Consider the following 18930-nt stretch of genomic DNA (forward strand, 5'->3'; position numbering starts at 1 on the left):
GCGACGGGCTGTATCAGAGCACCACATGACTGCACGCTGCATAATTAAAGTGGGGAGGGGGCGAGGAGGCCAAGAATGCTTCCTCCTACCTCATCTTCATGTGACCGTTAGGCCTGTGCCAATTACAAACCACCTCCTCAAGGGAGTCCTGGAAACTATTGAGTGGCAGCGACCTGGCATAATGGGACTCTGCCTATTTTCCACGACAAAAGAGATTGGAGTCGGCAAGGGGATAAAACAATCAGGAAAATCAGGCGGTAAATCATTTAATTGGCCATCCAGTGCTGGTATATGACACTTTTATTAGCCTACTTATCGAGTTGTGGATTCATGCTTTAGATTACATTTGTATCTTGGCTTTGATTTAGATGACAGGAAGATGGTTATGAGACGTAGGCTGAGATTGATGTGCCTGGGCTACAGGCCTCTACTTGTTTCCCAGCTAAGCCAGGGCTGGCCTCTGAAGCTGACAGGTGGTGGGCATTTATTCCCTTAAGCTTGACCAGCAATTTGACAGGGTCACGTTTGATCCGTGACCTAATCCCATTTATCGACCTTTGCCCCGTGCCCCTTAACGCCTTTAATTCGCAAAAGCCTATCTCTCTTGGGTTCCGATTAACAATTGATCTAGTATCGATTGCCTTTTGCAGAATCCCATCTCCGTTGTATGGAGAAGTTAGGTAATTCCACTTCTGAGAGGTCTGGCTCTAGCTTTCGGAGCTTTCAACCCCCCCCCCCCCCAAAGCCCCCTGTCGCCCAGCAACCCCTCCCACCCCGCCCCCCCCCAGTCCTAGGTTCCCTAACCAAGAGAAATAGCTTCACTCTACTCCATCTCCCAGTATCTTGAACACTTCAATCAAATCACCCCTTAACTTTCTAAATTCAGCAATAGTGGGTGTAACTCTCCTCGTCATTTAACCCTTGGGTGCCATGGGTATCATTCTGGTAAATGTACACTGTACTCCCTCTAGGGCCACACGTCCCACGTCATGTGCGGTTCCCAACGCTGTCCACTGGACCCCAAGTGGGAACAAGGAACTTGAAGCAAGACTCCTATCCCGTGTATCCCAGTTCTCCAGATTTAAAGATCAGCCTTTTTGATTATTTTCTGTAACTGTCCATTATCTGTGTACCGGAGCCGCCCAAGTCACTTTGGTTCTCCATCATTTCTAGCTTTTCACCTTGTACAACGTGCCCGGTTTAAACCTTTATCGGTACATTTGCTTACATTGAAATCCATTTGCCACGGTTTCGCCCATTCCCTTAAGTCTACCTCGCTGTAATTTCATGTCTCCATCTACAACGTGTACGGTGTCGGCTATCTTTGTGTTTTGAGTCAGTAGGTGTGGAGCACCCAGTTTTTGTGGTGCAGCACCCAGAATGAGTCCAATCGGTGGCACAATGAGCCATTGTAGGCCATTGAATGGGGTACAATAAACCAACATGGATTAGTGTTGGATACTTTCCCAAGCCCGGTTGTGAAGAAGACACCGACTAGGACGTTGATAGAGACTATGGGCGAGAATCCCGCCCTTACTCCTAGCAGAGGTACTTCCTCACTCCAACACCAGATGCCCAGAATCGCCTCTCTATATACACATCAGAGTATAATTTCTCTTCATAAATTTAGAGTGCCCAATTCCTTTTTATTTCCAATTAAGGGGCAGTTAGCGTGGCCAATCCACCTAACCCTGCACGTCTTTGTGTTGTGGGGGTGAGACCCAAGCAGACACGGGAAGAATGTGCAAACTCCACCCGGGGCTGGGATCGAACGCGGGTCCTCGGCGCCGTGAGGCAGCAGTGCTAACCACTGCGTCACCGTGCCGCCCCCACATCAGAGCATTATCACTAATCGATACCCTACATCTGTTAACCGTAGTACCTTAAACTACTAAGTATTTAACATCATATTCATAGAATTTACAGTGCAGAAGGAGGCCATTCGGCCCATCGAGTCTGCCCCGGCCCTTGGAAGGAGCACCCTACTTTTAAACCCCAAGCCGGGAATCGAACCCAGGTTCCTGGTGCTGTGCATCAACAGTGCTAACCACTGTGTCGCCCTGTTAATCAGCAGGACCTATTAGATACCATCCATTAGCTTCAGTACTCAACATGATTCAAAGCCTGAGATTTTATCACGATATTCTGATGTTTTGGACTGACTCGATTGAATCCAACAAATGATTATTTGAACATGGATCAGCAGTACACAGCGACATGTGTGAACTGAACTTGAAGCGAGATAAATGTGACTGATGCTTAATTTCGTTTGGACCAGCAGATTAAATGGCTTTAGGGAACTGAGTTATGGAGATCATTAGTCAAGTGGCGTGTTGTTTTAAGGTGATGGCGAATATTGAATTATTTATCCAATTAACTTCGGCTGATGTTCCTTTGGGGAATTTGATCAGCTGTTGCGCAATCTTTGCAAAAATCCATTCTTCGAGGCCTACTTAAAAAAATAGATCCATAAATCATCAAAGTCTGTTTATTTCAGTCACTAATTGTTCCAAGTCTTTCGAAGCTAACCTTACCTTTGCATGCTGTTGATTAAGGATTGGCACTCGCGAGGGGGCCTGGATTTTGAGGGGGAGGGGGGGGTGGCGCGGTTCCTTCCTGGAACGAAAGGCATCCTGAAGCCGACACCCATCACGAAAGCTTGCCCCCGCGGCCTTAACACGCTGCGAGCGGGCGGGCGGAGTCATTTAACAATGGGCCGTCCCGCCCTCGGCAGCTGCCGCCCAGTCTGACGGCCTGGCAGTTCCGCTGGCCCCGGCAGCGCCAGAGCTCAGGGGTGGGCACTGCCGGTACTGCAGGAAGAAGCTCAAAGAGTCGATGGTGGCTGTTGGGGGGGGGGGGGGGGAGTAAATCCTGCGGTTTAAGGGATCCTCCAGCACAGGGAAATGGGGGTAGGGGGGTTTGTAGGCAGTGCAGAAAGGATGGGGAGTTACATTTTGTGGTGGGGGTGCCCCTACGCACACAGGACAATCCCTGAATGAGATGCCCCTCGCCCCTTCCTTCCCGCCTTTTCTAATAAATAGCCTGCCCTCTCCCACCTGGCCACCCACACCAGCTATATTTTGGTGTGGGCAGCGTACAATTGAGGTCAATAGGCCTGCCAACAAGCCGAATTGACCCTGGTCGATCCATTTAAATGTGGCGGGTGGGCCGATGATTTTGACGCTTGCCACCTAGTGCATTCAGGGGATTGGATCGGGAGTGGGTGAGAATGTGGAGGGCTAGCCACCCAACTTATTTTACACGTCCACCCCCTCTTCCCACCTCCCCCCAACAAAGACACATCCGGCCCGGGAATGTTAAATTCAGCCTGGGGTGCGGAGGATACGAAAGTTCAAATGCTTCTTGCCATTTTAATAGAGTGAAGGCGAAGGATGGGGTAGAGTTGGTTGGACCAGGGTCAAACAACAGGCGTTCCCACCGGGCTGCTGTGCAAATATTCGGCTTAGCATTGAGACTATAATGTGAAATGTCTAACAAGATGTTTCCTGGTATGTAGATGAATCCAATGAAAAGCTGAGTGCGGAGGAAGAGGAGGCATACCGCATCGCAGAAATGGGAAAACCCATCCTGGGGGAGCATACCAAAATGGAGGTCATCATCGAAGAGTCATATGAATTTAAGGTATTCTTCTGAATAACACTGGAGATAAAGTATAACCTAAGCTTCTTCGTCGAGGGGTGGCATGGCGGTTAGCACTGCTGCCTCACGGCGCCAGGGACACGGCTTCGATTCCGACCTTGGGTCACTGTCTGTGCGGAGTCTGCACGTTCTCCCCGTGTCTGCGTGGGTTTCCTCCGGGTGCTCCGGTTTCCTCCCACAGTCCAAAGATGTGTAGGTTAGGTGGATTGGCCGTGATCAATTGCCCTTAGTGTCCAAAAGGTTAGGTGGGGTGATGGGTTTACGGGGGGAATGGGCTTGGTGGGGTGTTCTTTCAGAAGGTCGGTGCAGACACAATGGGCCGAATGGCCTCCTTCTGCACTGTAGGGATTCTATGAAACCATTGGCCACTTGAAGCAATTGTCAACCATTGTCCAATGGCTTCGATGGAAATGTTGCCTCCAATGCTGAGGTCACAAAGTTGTCGGCAACAAATCTTTTTTTGGAAGCAACAAAATATTTTTGATAGAGTTCATCCCGCCAATTTGTGTTTTCTCCCTTAAAATTATCCCTTAATCCCTTCTCCTCAGGAGTGTATCTCATTGCATTTAAATCCTTTCGAATTGTTTGCAGCAGTGGCCTTGCAGACGCTGTGGAATTAATCATTTTCAGGCCATTGTAAAGTGCTTGGGCTCGATTCTCCATTATTGGGCCTATGTCCTGAAAATCCTGGATTAAAGGGACACGAATTCCCAGCCCTGCAGGGGGCTAGCAAGGACCCGGAGTGAATCTCGCAGCTTTTGCTGCAGATACGGGCCCCCGCACATCCGGGTCAGAGGCTGCGCGTGCGCACGGTGGCGGCCTGCAGTGGCCAACAACCTGTGGCGGTTGCAATCCTTTTCTTCTCCACCAGTTTCTGGCTGGTGTACACATTCATTAAAAAACAAAAATTCCAATTAAGGGGCAATTTAGCGTGGCCAATCCACCGACCCTGCACATCTTTTGGGTTGTGGGGGTGAGACCCACGCAGACACGGGGAGAATGTGCAAAGTCCACACGGACAGTGACGCAGGATCGAACCCTGATCCTCGATGCCGTGAGGCAGCAGTGCTAACCACCGCGCCACCCTGGATTACACAATAATAACTGTGAATATTATTCGCACGTTGTCATTTTCCCGGCAAATTCTGACCCGGTTTTCTTTTCCATGGGCTAAATGACAGTAATGAGAAACAAACGGGAAATGCCAGCATCTGACATCTGACCACATTCACAGCCACAAATATTGCATACTGTCCCAATGGCATCTTGTTCCAGCCAAATCTGTGGATCTGATCCAGTTAACGCTTCGAGCACCAAGTACATTTTCTCAAAAAAAGATCACATAAACGGCACTTACTGTTTTCTTTCTCATCTCCAGCATCCGCAGTATTTTGATGTTTTCTTCATTGCCAGTTCTCCTCCTGGAGTGCTGATCGTGAAGACATTCTCCTCTCCTCTTCAACAGGGTTTCGCCTTGTTCCCCTTTTGCTCCTGCCTCTCCCCTTTCTCAGCACCATGAAACCCATCCCATCTCTACCTCCCTTCAGTTCCGATGAAGCCGCATTGGCCTCGAAACGTTAACTCTGGGCGGCATTCAGGGCGGCAGGGTGGCGCAGTGGGTTAGCCCTGCAGCCTCACGGCGCCGAGGTCCCAGGTTCGATCCCGGCTCTGGGTCACTGTCCGTGTGGAGTTTGCACATTCTCCCCGTGTCTGCGTGGGTTTCGCCCCCACAACCCAAAGATGTGCAGGCTAGGTGGATTGGCCACGCTAAATTGACCCTTAATTGGAAAAATTTAATTGGGTACACTAAATTTATTTTTAAAAAACTCTGGGCAGCATTCACCCGATTGGAGGCTACGTGCTCCCGCCTGCGGGAAACCCGGAGTGATTCCCGCAGTTGCTGGGAGTGAACCCGACGTGCCACTCAATGGCACTTCGAGAACATTTTACCCTCATTTGGGTTTTCAGTGCCATTCTCGCTGGATCCTTGGGGTGGGGAAGGGGGGACCTAATCTCTCTGACAGGTCCCAGAGTCCAGTCTCATAATGCTGCTGCAGCGTTCATCTCACCGGGCAGTTTTTAAAAAAGAAATACTTTCTCTTTGTTGAAAGCTCTTGAGAACAAAGAGACAGCCTCTTAAAAAACAGCATTTAATAAAACAGCTGCCTCTGAGTTAATGGATCTGTGCAGAGCTATATAAATAAACAATCTTAATCCTCCCTTTGAAACTGCATGGACCTGTCAACCAGAAAGCTCATAAAAGCCAATAGTCCCTTAAATTTAATGTATAGAATGCAGTTCAAAGCTTTTAGGCTTCTAGGCATGCAAACAGGCCAGAAAAGTTAAAATGTGAAAAAAAAAACCACTTCAAATGATTCCACCACATTAAAGGGAATTGTACCTGCTACTCACAGATCTTTCAACTTGGCATACCGACAGACTGTTTAAAGGGTTTAGGGCTACAGATGGGAACACTTTCACTTTATTAACACAGAACTGTATTTTTGAGATACTGACAAGGCTACAGAAGAGAAGAGCAGCAAAACGACCCCCTTCCCAAGAAAAAAGCCCTGCCCGAGACCCTCCAGCCCAGCACAAGCTCTCCTGACTCCACTTCCCATGAAGGACCTCCTTCGGCACCCTGGAGGCATTTGTAGGGAGGGTTCTCACCCCTTGCCACCCCTCAGATTGAAAGCCTCCAGATCCCCGTTTCTCAGGATTTTCATCAATTCATGCCAGCAGGACTCTCGGTTGCGGGGGGTGGTGGTTGGAGAGGGGGGGGGGGGGGGCGTTGGGGGTGGAGTGGGGGATGGAGCTTCCCAGGAGACAGGTGAATCGGGAGTCCTGCCTATAAATTACATTCGAAACAGCTCAAATGAGCTATTTGCATTTCATAGAACATAGAACATAGAACGATACAGCGCAGTACAGGCCCTTCGGCCCACGATGTTGCACCAAAACAAAAGCCATCTAACCTACACTATGCCATTATCATCCATATGTTTATCCAATAAACTTTTAAATGCCCTCAATGTTGGCGAGTTCACTACTGTAGCAGGTAGGGCATTCCACGGCCTCACTACTCTTTGCGTAAAGAACCTACCTCTGACCTCTGTCCTATATCTATTACCCCTCAGTTTAAAGTTATGTCCCCTTGTGCCAGCCATATCCATCTGCGGGAGAAGGCTCTCACTGTCCACCCTATCCAACCCCCTGATCATTTTGTATGCCTCTATTAAGTCTCCTCTTAACCTTCTTCTCTCTAACGAAAACAACCTCAAGTCCATCAGCCTTTCCTCATAAGATTTTCCCTCCATACCAGGCAACATCCTGGTAAATCTCCTCTGCACCCGCTCCAAAGCCTCCACATCCTTCCTATAATGCGGTGACCAGAACTGTACGCAATACTCCAAATGCGGCCGTACCAGAGTTCTGTACAGCTGCAACATGACCTCCCGACTCCGGAACTCAATCCCTCTACCAATAAAGGCCAACACTCCATAGGCCTTCTTCACAACCCTATCAACCTGGGTGGCAACTTTCAGGGATCTATGTACATGGACACCTAGATCCCTCTGCTCATCCACACTTTCAAGAACTTTACCATTAGCCAAATATTCCGCATTCCTGTTATTCCTTCCAAAGTGAATCACCTCACACTTCTCTACATTAAACTCCATTTGCCACCTCTCAGCCCAGCTCTGCAGCTTATCTATATCCCTCTGTAACCTGCTACATCCTTCCACACTATCGACAACACCACCGACTTTAGTATCGTCTGCAAATTTACTCACCCACCCTTCTGCGCCTTCCTCTAGGTCATTGATAAAAATGACAAACAGCAACGGCCCCAGAACAGATCCTTGTGGTACTCCACTTGTGACTGTACTCCATTCTGAACATTTCCCATCAACCACTACCCTCTGTCTTCTTTCAGCTAGCCAATTTCCTGCCACATCTGGGCAGAAACCTCACCAGGAACGGTCGGGAAGCATGGTGGGGACGGTGGGACGGGCTGGGAGACACGCAACGTTTTTGGCCCGACACCCAACTCACCGCGCCATCGTGATTCTATCTGTGACGGGCGGCCCTGGAGATTCCCAGCCTCCGTTTCGCTCTCCACAAACGTTTCCAACACTTTCAGTTTTGACGGCACAGGAAAATAGCTTTTGTGAACAGAACGCCTCAGTCGCAACTGAAGAGGGGCTGATATTCAGCTCACTTTGTAAATAACAATCCTAGGAATGCCCGTATCGGAGCTTACAATTCTGGAAAACGTCATTCACTTTCCCTCAATCAACAGCTTGAAGCTAGTTACACCAATGATCCTTTAATGATTCTCAACATGCAACTGGGGTAGGTGTTGGAATCTTTGTTAATGAGGTTTTGAATTGTACAAACTGACGTGGGTAGTGGCTGAGCATTCATTCAGAAAACTGCAGTTTCCTAAGCATTGTTGTAGGAGGGGGTGCGTTATCCTCTCTGTCCTCCAGTTCAGAACCACCATACAGACTAGTCGACAAACGTGTGTGTTTGACACCGCACAGGGTTGCTCTGAATCATGCGAGCGCACACACTGTGGTTGCTCGAGGCAATCTGACACACAGAAGCAGAGTTGTTCTTATCTAGAATCCACTCATTTATTGCCAGGAAAGTTAGCAAGGGAGCTTTTAGCTTTGGAAGTCCACTCTTTGGCAGCGACCTCCAAACACTGAAAGAGAATTGCAGAAACCATTCCTTTTAACATCAGCCATCCCCCCATTATAGTGAGTGGAACACCACGTGGTGGGATGTGTTACTAAACTGTCCTGAAGATAGCATTCCCCATGGTGTGCGCAGACAACTCTGTTCCATAATAAATCTGTACTTAGCGCAGCCTTCCCTGTTTCAGAGATGGTGGGCACAAATTTTCCCCAAAGGTGGTGAAGTGTCAGGCTCTGACAGGAAACCGGCTCGATTCCCCCCCCCCCAGGTTTTCTCTCCAGATCTTCTGACAATTTGTCAGAAAAAGGAAGGGGCGGGGCGGGTGTGTGTTTGGTCATTCCTGAGGGGAGGAGAGGCGGCACGGTGGCGCAGTGGTTAGCACTGCTGCCTCACGGCACCGAGGACCCGGGTTCGATCCCGGTTCCAGGTCACTGTCCACGTGGGGTTTGCACATTCTCCCCGTGTCTGCGTGGGTCTCACCCCCACAACCCATAGGTGTACAGGGTAGGCGGATTGGCCACGCTAAGCTGCCCCTTAATTAGAAAAAAAATAATTGGGTACTTTAAATTGTTTTTTGAATTCCTCAGGGCAGGAGCCTCAAGACGCTGGCAAGACCAGCTCTACGGAGATTGGGGGACCATTTTTAAGGATACCCCAATGTCAAATTGAAGTTAAAGACCCCCTCCCCCATCATCGCCGGTATCGGCGAATCAGAGCCCCTTCCCTCCTCAACCGTTGCAGGCATTCCCCTCTCACTCCCGCAATGTAGGCATCCCCAGCACCACCACCCCCCCCACAAACCACAGTGCAGAGCCCCCAAATGGGGTTCACTGGAGGGCCCCGCCCCGGCAGTGCCAACCTGGCAGTGCCAGGGGGCAGTACCAGGGCATTCCCGAATCATGCCCCTCACCAACCGGGGGCTATACTCACCTCCGAGCCTCTGGCATGGTCGACTGGTTTCCGATTTTGGACTGATACCTGCTGGCGTGACATCACGGCGGCGGGGGAAGACAGGGGCGAACCCGGAAGCACGGCATAGAGCCGTTTTTGAATATTTAAATACATTCAAATACATGGCAATGGGGCTGACGGCCCCGGCTGGGTGCAAAGCTAATTATGTCAGCGGGGAGAGCCCGGGAACATTGCATTCTGGGTTCTCGTTGGCATAATTCCCGTTACGGCCCTCTCACGAGAGTTAGTGGCCACAACGGGATTTGCGTCTGTGGCGAACGGGGCCGGCAGATCGCCCCCTGCTGTCTTTCACAGGAAATGCTGTGCGGTGCCCTGATCAATATTTATCCCTCCACAGACTATTTGAACATTGTCACATTGTTATCTGCGGGACCTTGCTGCGTGCAAATTGGCTGCCGTGTTTCCTGTGTTACAAAAGCACTTAAAAATCTCACTTGCTGTCCAGCTAATTTGCCCCTTCATTAGAAAAAAAAAATAATTGGGTACTCTAAATTTGTTTTTATGTTCCTGAGGAGAGGAAACTCACGGGTGCTATATAAATGCAAGTCTGTCTGAATTTTTGCTACCTACCAGAGTGTAATTGTATGTCACGAGGACTGACACTGAAGTGGTAAGATACATTCACACAGTCCCTAATAAAAGGCACTCGTTGAAAATGAGAAGGAAATTATACCCAACTTGGGAAAAAAACATGGTGGGCTTGTTACGGGTGTATTTTCCGCTGGTTGCTTATCTGAGTCCAAAAAAGATTTCCCAATATTCCACAACCTTTAAAGTATAAATGTCAACAGCTGGCAGAGATTTACTTCAGTGAGAAATATTTCAAAAATCTTTAAAATTCGATTTACCTTCACCTGAAAACGTATTACGCCTATTGCAAAGGAAAAGCTAGCACGACTAACTCAAATCTTTTTTTGTTTCCAAATTAAACGAGACCTGCAGGCAATGTTCAACCCTCTCTTTTCCCAGTGTATGTTCCATACTCCTAGCTTTCCTCCATGACCTTATCCAAGGACAGGATACCTGTTCTGTAGCTCAGTGGCAGCACTCCCGTCTCTGAGGCAGCAGCACCACTTTCTGCGCCAGGTACTTGATCGCACGCTTCAGTGTCCACTGAGCGGGTGTTGTTTACGGATGAAATGTTAAACCGAAGCTCCTTATGCCCTCTCGGGCGGATGTTGACGATGTTGAAGAACAACAAGTGTTTTTTAACTGGTCTTGCCCCAACCAATGTAAAAGTAATACAGGGGCTGTTTAGCACAGGGCTAAGTTGCTGGCTTTGAAAGCAGACCAAGGCAGGCCAGCAGCACGGTTCAATTCCCGTACCAGCCTCCCCGAACAGGTGCCGGAATGTGGCGACTAGGAGCTTTTCACAGTAACTTCATTTGAAGCCTACTTGTGACAATAAGCGATTTTCATTTCATTTCATTTTCATTTCATTTCATTTCAAGTAATATGGTAGTGATAGTGGGAGATTTCAACTTCCCCAACATTAGCTGGGGTAGTCATAGTGTAAAAGGTTTCGAGGGAGCGGAAGTTTTAGAATGCATCCAGGAGAACTTTTTAAGCCGCTATGTAGATGGTCCTTTAAGAGAGGGGCGGTCCTGAACTTAATTTTAGGTAACAAAGCTGGGCAAGTGGTTGATGTATCAGTGGGGGAGCATTTTGCAGACAGCGATCATAACTCAGTTAGTTTCAAGATTATTATGGAAAAGGACAAGGATAGGCTGTACACTGGTGAGAGGGACAGTATGGGTATAGAAATCAGGGAGAAGGACAGTGGTAAAATTAAAGAAATTAACATAGACAGGGAGGAGGTTCTGAGTGATCTGGCAGTAGTCAAACCTCCAGGGCCAGATGAAATGTTTCCCAGGATGTTGAGTGAGGCAAGGGAGGAAATAGCAGGGGAGCTGGCAATAATTTTCAATTCCTCTCTGGCCACAGGAGAGGTAATAATAATCTTTATTATTTTCACAAGTAGGCTTACATTAACACTGCAATGAAGTTACTGTGAAAATCCCCTAGTTGCCACACTCCGGCGTCTGCTCGGGTACACAGAGGGAGAATTCAGAATATCCAAGTCACCTAACAGCACGTCCTTCAGGATTTGTGGGAGGAAACCGGAGCACCCGGAGGAAACCCACGCAGACACGGGGGGAGCGTGCAGACTCCGCACAGACAGTGAACCAGGCCAGGAATCGAACCCGGGTCCCTGGCACTGTGAAGCAACAGTGCTAACCACTGTGCTACCATGCCGCCCCGTGCCAGAGGACTGGAGAATAGCCAATGTCGCTCCTTTATTCACGAAGAGAGGAAGGGATAAACCAGGAAACTACAGACCAGTCGGTCTAACCTCCGTGGTGGGGAAACTATTGCAAGCAATTCTGAGAGACAGAATTAATCTGCGTTTGGAGAGGGAGGGATTAAACAGGAACAGTCAGCATGGTTTTGTTAAGGGGAGGTCATGTCTGACCAACTTGATTGAATTTTCTGAAGAGTGACCAGGTGTGTAGATCAGGGAATTGTATCTGATGTAGTCTACTTAGACTTCAGCAAGGCTTTTGATAAGGTTCCACATGGGAGACTGTTGGTGAAGGTAAGAGGCCATGGGATCCAAGGAAATTTGGCAAATTAGATTCAGAATTGGCTGAGTGGCAGGAAGCAGAGGGCGATGGGCGAGGGGTGTTTTTCTGACTGGAAGTCTGTGCCCAGTGGGGTCCCGCGGGGATCAGTGTTGGGGTCCCGCGGGGATCAGTGTTGGGGCCTTTGCTGTTTGTGGTTGATATAAATTATTTAGATATGAATGTAGGAGGGTTAATACAAATATTGGTGGGGTGGTAAATAGTGAGGATAGCCTCAGATTGCAGGAGTATACAGACGGGCTGGTCAGATGGGCTGATCAGTGGCAAATGGAATTCAATCTGGATAGGTGTGGGGTGATGCACTTGGGCAGGACAAACAATGCAAGGGAATACAGGATAAACGGCAGGACCCTGGGCAGCACCGAGGATCAGAGGGACCTTGGTCTGCATGTACACCCGCCCCTTAAGGTAGCAGAGCAGGTGGATACAGTGGTTAAGAAGGCAGATGGTATACTTGCCTTTATTAGCCGAGGCATAGATTTAAGCAAGGAGGTCATGCTGGAACTGTATAACACATTAGTTAGGCCACAGCTAAGTGTATTATGTGCAGAAATCTTTGGATCCTCACAAGTGATGTCCCGGAGGACTGGAGAATAGCCAATGTTGTCCCTTTGTTTAAGAAGGATAGCAAGGATAATCCAGGGAACTACAGGCGGGTGAGCCTTACTTCAGTGGTAGGGAAATTACTGGAGAGATTTCTTCGAGACAGGATCTACTCCCATTTGGAAGCAAGTGGATGTATTAGCGAGAGGCAGCACGGTTTTGTGAAGGGGAGGTCGTGACTCACTAACTTGATAGAGTTTTTCGAGGAGGTCACAAAGATGGTTGATAGAGGCACAGCAGTGGATGTTGCCTATATGGACTTCAGTAAGGTCTTTGGTCAGGTCCCTCATGGCAGACTGGTACAAAAGGTGAAGTTTAATTCGGACAAATGTGAGGTAATGCATTTTGGAAGGTCTAATACAGGTAGAGAATGCACAGTGAATGGTAGAACCCTCAAGAATATTGACAGTCAGAGAGATCAAGTGCTCAGGTCCACAGGTCACTGAAAGGGGCAACACAGGTGGAGAAGGTAGTCAAGAAGGCATACGGCATGCTTGCCTTCATTGGCCGGGGCATTGAGTATAAAAATTGGCAAGTCAAGTTGCAGCTGTATAGAATCTTAGTTAGGCCACACTTGGAGTATAGTGTTCAATTCTGGTTGCCACACTACCAGAAGGATGTGGAGGCTTTAGATAGGGTGCAGAAGAGATTTACCAGGATGTTGCCTGATATGGAGGGCATTAGCTATGAGGAGAGGTTGAATAAACTTGGTTTGTTCTCACTGGAACGAAGGAGGTTGAGGGGCGATCTGATAGAGGTCTACAAAATTATGAGGGGCATAGACAGAGTGGATAGTCAGAGACTTTTTCCCAGGGTAGAGGGGTCAATTACTAGGGGGCATAGGTTTAAGGTGCAAGGGGCAAGGTTTAGAGGAGATGTACGAGGCAATTCTTTTACACAGAGGGTAGTGGGTGCCTGGAACTCGCTGCCGGAGGAGGTGGTGGAAGCAGGGACGATAGTGACGTTTAAGGGGCACCTTGACAAATACATGAATAGGATGGGAATAGAGGGATACGGACCCAGGAAGTCTAGCAGATTTTAGCATAGACGGGCAGCATGGTCGGCGCAGGCTTGGAGGGCCGAAGGGCCTGTTCCTCTGCTGTACTTTTCTTTGTCCTTTGTTCTAGTTCTGGAATCCACATTATAGGAGTGATGTGACAGCACTGGAAAAGGTGCAGAGGAGATTTACCAGGATGTTGCCTTGGCTGGAGAGTTTTAGTTGTGAAGAGAGATTGGATAGACTGACAGGCCACACCTTTGATCGCGCCCTGTCCCCAATCTACCTGCTTTCTCATTTCTTTCAATCCCTCCAGCAGTGCGTCAGACTTGCTTTTTGAATACTGTTGACTTGAGTTGTTTTTCTGTTGAGTTACTCTGCCGGTCGATCCCATTATCGGTCACTGAGACCTCACTCACTAATGTTGCTTTTTAAACGAGCGATTCCTGAAATTTGAGCTCGCTTCATGTTGCTCAATCCTATTTCAGTCCTGTAATCAATGTGGGCTCAGCATTCGTTCTACGGTGGTGTAAGAATGCTTTTGTAAATCTGCTTTTCTGATTGGCAGAGCACCGTGGACAAGCTGATCAAGAAGACAAACCTGGCACTGGTGATTGGCACACACTCATGGCGGGAGCAGTTTATGGAGGCCATTACAGTCAGTGCTGGTGAGATGCCATTTTAATTTCTCTCGCTCTCTCGCGGTGTTAGACCAGTTGTCCATTATATATTGTAAACTAGCCACAGCACATACCTATGCTAATACCATTCTAGCCATTAGGATCCCAGACCAGACCCAACAGTGGCTAGGATTCTGCACCGATACCCCAATATTTTAGTTTATTTTGTAAGACTGTGCGGAAAGAATGATTCGCTCCAGCAGTGATTGCATGAAAAATAGGGCCTAGGTATTTTTAAACAAAACTTTGTTATGAATACAATATTAAACTCTTCAACTTCATACCCGAAAAGAACAGCTTACCCGAAAAGAACCCCTTGAACAGTCCTCCTCAATTCCCCATTAAACAACAAGAGAAGAAACGTAAGGTCTCAATCCATTTTTTAAGAGTAAGAAGTCTTCCAACACCAGGTTAAAGTCCAACAGGTTTGTTTCAAATCACTAGCTTTCGGAGCGCTGCTCCTTCCTCAGGTGAAGCCTACAAGCTTTATACCAACGCAGCCCTGTTCTGATGTGCCTCGTCTTTTTTTTTTTAGATTACACAATTATTTTTTCCAATTAAGGGGCAATTTAGCGCGGCCAATCCACCTACTCTGCACATTTTTTGGGTTGTGGGGGCAAAACCCACGCAGTCACGGGGAGAATGTGCAAACTCCACACGGACAGTGACCCAGAGCCGGGATCGGACCTGGGGCCTCAGCGCCGCGAGGCAGCGATGTTAACCACTGCGCCACCGTGCTGCCCTCGATGTGCCTAGTCTTAATGAATGAACCCACAATGTGTTTACCCAATCCCGTATGGGTGATAGGCGCCTTCTGTCTTCTACAACAAGAATTTAGATCATTATAACAGTGCGACACAGGGTAGTTGAAGCGAATAGCATAGATACATTGAAGTGGAAGTTAGATAGGCTAATGAAGAAGAAAGGAATGGAAACTTATGTTGATGGGTTGGGAGGAGATTGTGGAGCTTAAACACTGGCAGAGATCAGCTGATCTATATTCGGTAATGCTGCAGGCTACCAGCTGCTAAATGATCTCAGCGGGTCCTGGTTCTGCCAACGTGCTAAATTTATTGAGTGCCATTTCTGTTGGTGAAGGGTGCTATTGTGTCCTGTGGAGATAGTTTGTCATTTTGAGCTGCAGACCGGTATACAGAGATGCAGTCTGTGAGGCTTGACTGTCCCCAGCAACTAACAATCATTTTCACAACAGCAGGTGCAGACACGACATTCACAATTGATTTTCCTGTGAAGGGAATAAAGTCAGTTTTCCTTGAAGCCTTTATGTTTCCCCTGGTTTCTGGGGAGAAACATCAATCTTGCAGCTTTGGCTCTGCCCTGTAAAACAAGAGGATTCTTTCCCTGCCAGCCACACAGCTCTAAGTTCTACGTTCACTTTTTGAGATCATTCATTTTCTATATAAGCAGTGGCCTGTTCAGCACATGACAGGCAATGCAGTGCCGCTGTAGGGCTGGATTCTCAACATTCAGGGATTTACCGGTCTATCTGTGTTTGCAGTCTAGCTTCTAATCCAGTATTTCAGAATTATTATCAGGTTACAGTATCAACAGTGGGCAGCACGGTAGCATTGTGGATAGCACAATTGCTTCACAGCTCCAGGGTCCCAGGTTCGATTCCCGGCTTGGGTCACTGTCTGTGCGGAGTCTGCACATCTTCCCCGTGTGTGTGTGGGTTTCCTCCGGGTGCTCCGGTTTCCTCCCACAGTCCAAAGATGTGCAGGTTAGGTGGATTGGCCACGCTAAATTGCCCTTAGTGTCCAAAATTGCCCTTAGTGTTGGGCGGGGTTACTGGGTTATGGGGATAGGGTGGAGGTGTTGACCTTGGGTAGGGTGCTCTTTCCAAGAGCCGGTGCAGACTCGATGGGCCGAATGGCCTCCTTCTGCACTGTAAATTCTATGATGATAAACAGTATCACCTCTTCATACTCAATGACATTACCATTGCTGATTCCCTCACTATCAGCATCCTGAGGTCACCACGGACCAGAAATTGAACTGGACCCAACCATATAAATACTGTGCGAGCAGGTCAGAGGGCAGAAATCCTGCGACGGGTAACTCACCTACTGACCCCCCCCCCCCCCCCCCCAAAGCCTGTCCACCATCTATCTACAAGGCACAAGTCAGGAGTGCGATGGAATACTCTCCACTTGCCTGGGTGAGTGCAGCTCCCAACAACACTCGAGAAGCTCAACACCACCCAGGAAAAAGCAGCCCATTTGATTGGCACCCCCCTCACACGCATTCGCTCCCTCCACCACCGACGCACAATGGCAGCCATGTGAACCATCTACAAGATGTACTGGAGAAACTCATCAAGGTTCCTCAGACAGCACCTTCCAAACCCACGACCACTACCATCTAGAAGGACGATGGCAGCAGATACCTGGGAACCCCACCACCTGGAGGTTCCCCTCCCAGTCGCTCACCACCCTGACTTGGAAATGTATCAGCCGTCCCTTTACTGTCGCTGGGTATTCAAAATACTGGAACTCCTTCCCTAACAGCACAGTGGGTGTACCTACACCACAGGGACTGCAGCGGGTTCAAGAAGGCAGCTCGCCAACACCTTCCCAAGGGCGATTCGGCATTGGGTAACAAACGCTGACCTCGTCAACGATGCCCAATTCCCGTGAAATAATTTTAAAAGAAACGGGGACCGGATTCTCACGGAATTGTGAGGCTCTGCAGATTTTTAAAAATTGCGCAAGGGACTTCGATTCGGAAGCCCTGCCTCTGTTTCCAGCCAACTTCACACTGGTCGATCCATTTGAAATTGGTGGAGAGTTGAAACCGACCCCACTTTGGCTGCCCAGGGGCCTTAACCCACCAGTACGAGTCATGAACTGACGGAGTCGATGTACACTCGATCAAAACCTTTAAGATCCTGAGGGGTATTGACAGGGTGGATGGGGAGAGGATGTTTCCTCTTGCCGGACAATAAAGGAGTTAGGGTCAATATTTAAGAATAAGGGATCTCTCATTTAAGATGGAGATGCGGAGAATTTGTTTTCTCTCAGAGAGCCGTGAGTCTCTGGAACTTTCTGCCTCAAAAGGCAGTGGAAGCAGAACCTTTGAATATTGTGGGTAGGCGGGACGGTGGAGGTCACAGTCAGGTCAGCCATAATCTTATTGAATGGCGGAGCAGGCTCGGAGAGCCGCGTGGCTCTGGATTCAAATGTTCGCAAGCTCTTGAAGGGCAGATAAGGTCTAGATAATTGATATGACCTGAAGTTTTCTAAATGGCCCTCTCTTTAACTTTATCATAGATTATCATAGATTACAGTGCAGAAGGAGACCATTCAGCCCATCGAGTCTGCACCGGCTCTTGGAAAGAGCACCCTACCCAAGGTCAACACCTCCACCCCATCCCCATAACCCAGTAACCCCACCCAACACTAAGGGCAATTTTAGATACTAAGGGCAATTTATCATGGCCAATCCACCTAACCCGCACATCTTTGGACTGTGGGAGGAAACCGGGGCACCCGGAGGAAACCCAAGCACACACGGGGAGGATGTGCAGACTCCGCACAGACAGTATGAAGTTACTGTGAAAAGCCCCTAGTCGCCACACTCTGGCGCCTGTTCGGGTACACGGAGGGAGAATTCAGAATGTCCAATTCACCTAACAAGCACGTCTTTCGGGACTTGTGGGAGGAAACCAGAGCGCCCGGAGGAAACCCACGCAGACACGGGGAGAACGTGCAGGCTCCGCACAGACAGTGACCCAAGCCGCGAATCGAACCCGGGTCCCTGGTGCTGTGAAACAACAGTGCTAACCACTGTGCTACCCTGCCACCCAACTGGCTGCAGCTATCGATGACAGTTTAAAGAAAAACCCTGCTGGATTGCTTCGATGGACAGGTGTAGTTCAGAACGAAAGTAGCACCTGGCTGTGCAGTTTCAATGGAATTCTTTGTTAGCATTTTCTTATTCCTTCCAATGATGCCAGTTATGGTTGCCTTAAAGAATTTGTTCTTGAACTGCAGAGCATGCTAGGCCATTTCAGAGGGCAGTTATGAGTCAGCCACATTGCTGTCAGTCTGGTGTAACCTGGAGGCCAGACAAGGTAAGGATGGTAGATTTCCTTCCCTAAAGGACATTGGTGAGCCAGGTGGATTTTTACAACAATCAGTGAAAATTACGATGGCCACCATTACTGAGACTAGCTTTTATAATCCAGATTTATTAATTGAATTTAAATCGCACCAGCTCACCTTTTGGGAATTGAACCCATTAGCATTAGCCTGGGCCTTTGGATTACTAGTCCAGTAATATTACCATCAAACCACCGACTTCCCATGGGCTATCATTAATCGATCCGAATGCTTGGCTGAATTTCAAAAATTACAATTTTCTTAATTTGAGGATTCTATTAAATGATTAGCTTTCTTTGATATGGGGTCTGAATAGACAGTTGACCACTTGAGGAGATTTAAAATGGCTCTTATGACTAAGAGTTCTTTGCTATCACGTGTTTAGGAGTAAGAGCTATATTAGATAGTTAGAAGTTAATTTTTATCGCCTCCACATGGCTCCTGAGGTCTGCCCATGGTAGATACTGGGTGGGTGGCTATGACGTTGACATGGAGGGGGTGGGTGAGCGGGCATGAGGGATTGGAGGTAGAGGGCATAACAACTCTGAAAA

At 48.4% G+C, this 18930-nt stretch overlaps 1 protein-coding gene across 5 annotated transcripts in view; it reads left to right on the top strand.

The window, feature by feature from the left end:
- LOC140402444 (sodium/calcium exchanger 3-like) overlaps positions 1-18930 on the top strand; it is a 532474-nt gene that overhangs the window by 489545 nt on the left and 23999 nt on the right. For all 5 annotated transcript variants that reach the window (XM_072490232.1, XM_072490229.1, XM_072490234.1 and 2 more), the window contains 2 exons: positions 3518-3642; positions 14147-14246. In XM_072490232.1, the coding sequence (XP_072346333.1) occupies positions 3518-3642; positions 14147-14246 (225 nt within the window). The remainder of the gene's footprint in view (positions 1-3517; positions 3643-14146; positions 14247-18930) is intronic.

This window comes from Scyliorhinus torazame, chromosome 25 (genome assembly GCF_047496885.1).
Source record: "Scyliorhinus torazame isolate Kashiwa2021f chromosome 25, sScyTor2.1, whole genome shotgun sequence".
NCBI classification, from domain to species: Eukaryota; Metazoa; Chordata; class Chondrichthyes; order Carcharhiniformes; family Scyliorhinidae; genus Scyliorhinus; species Scyliorhinus torazame.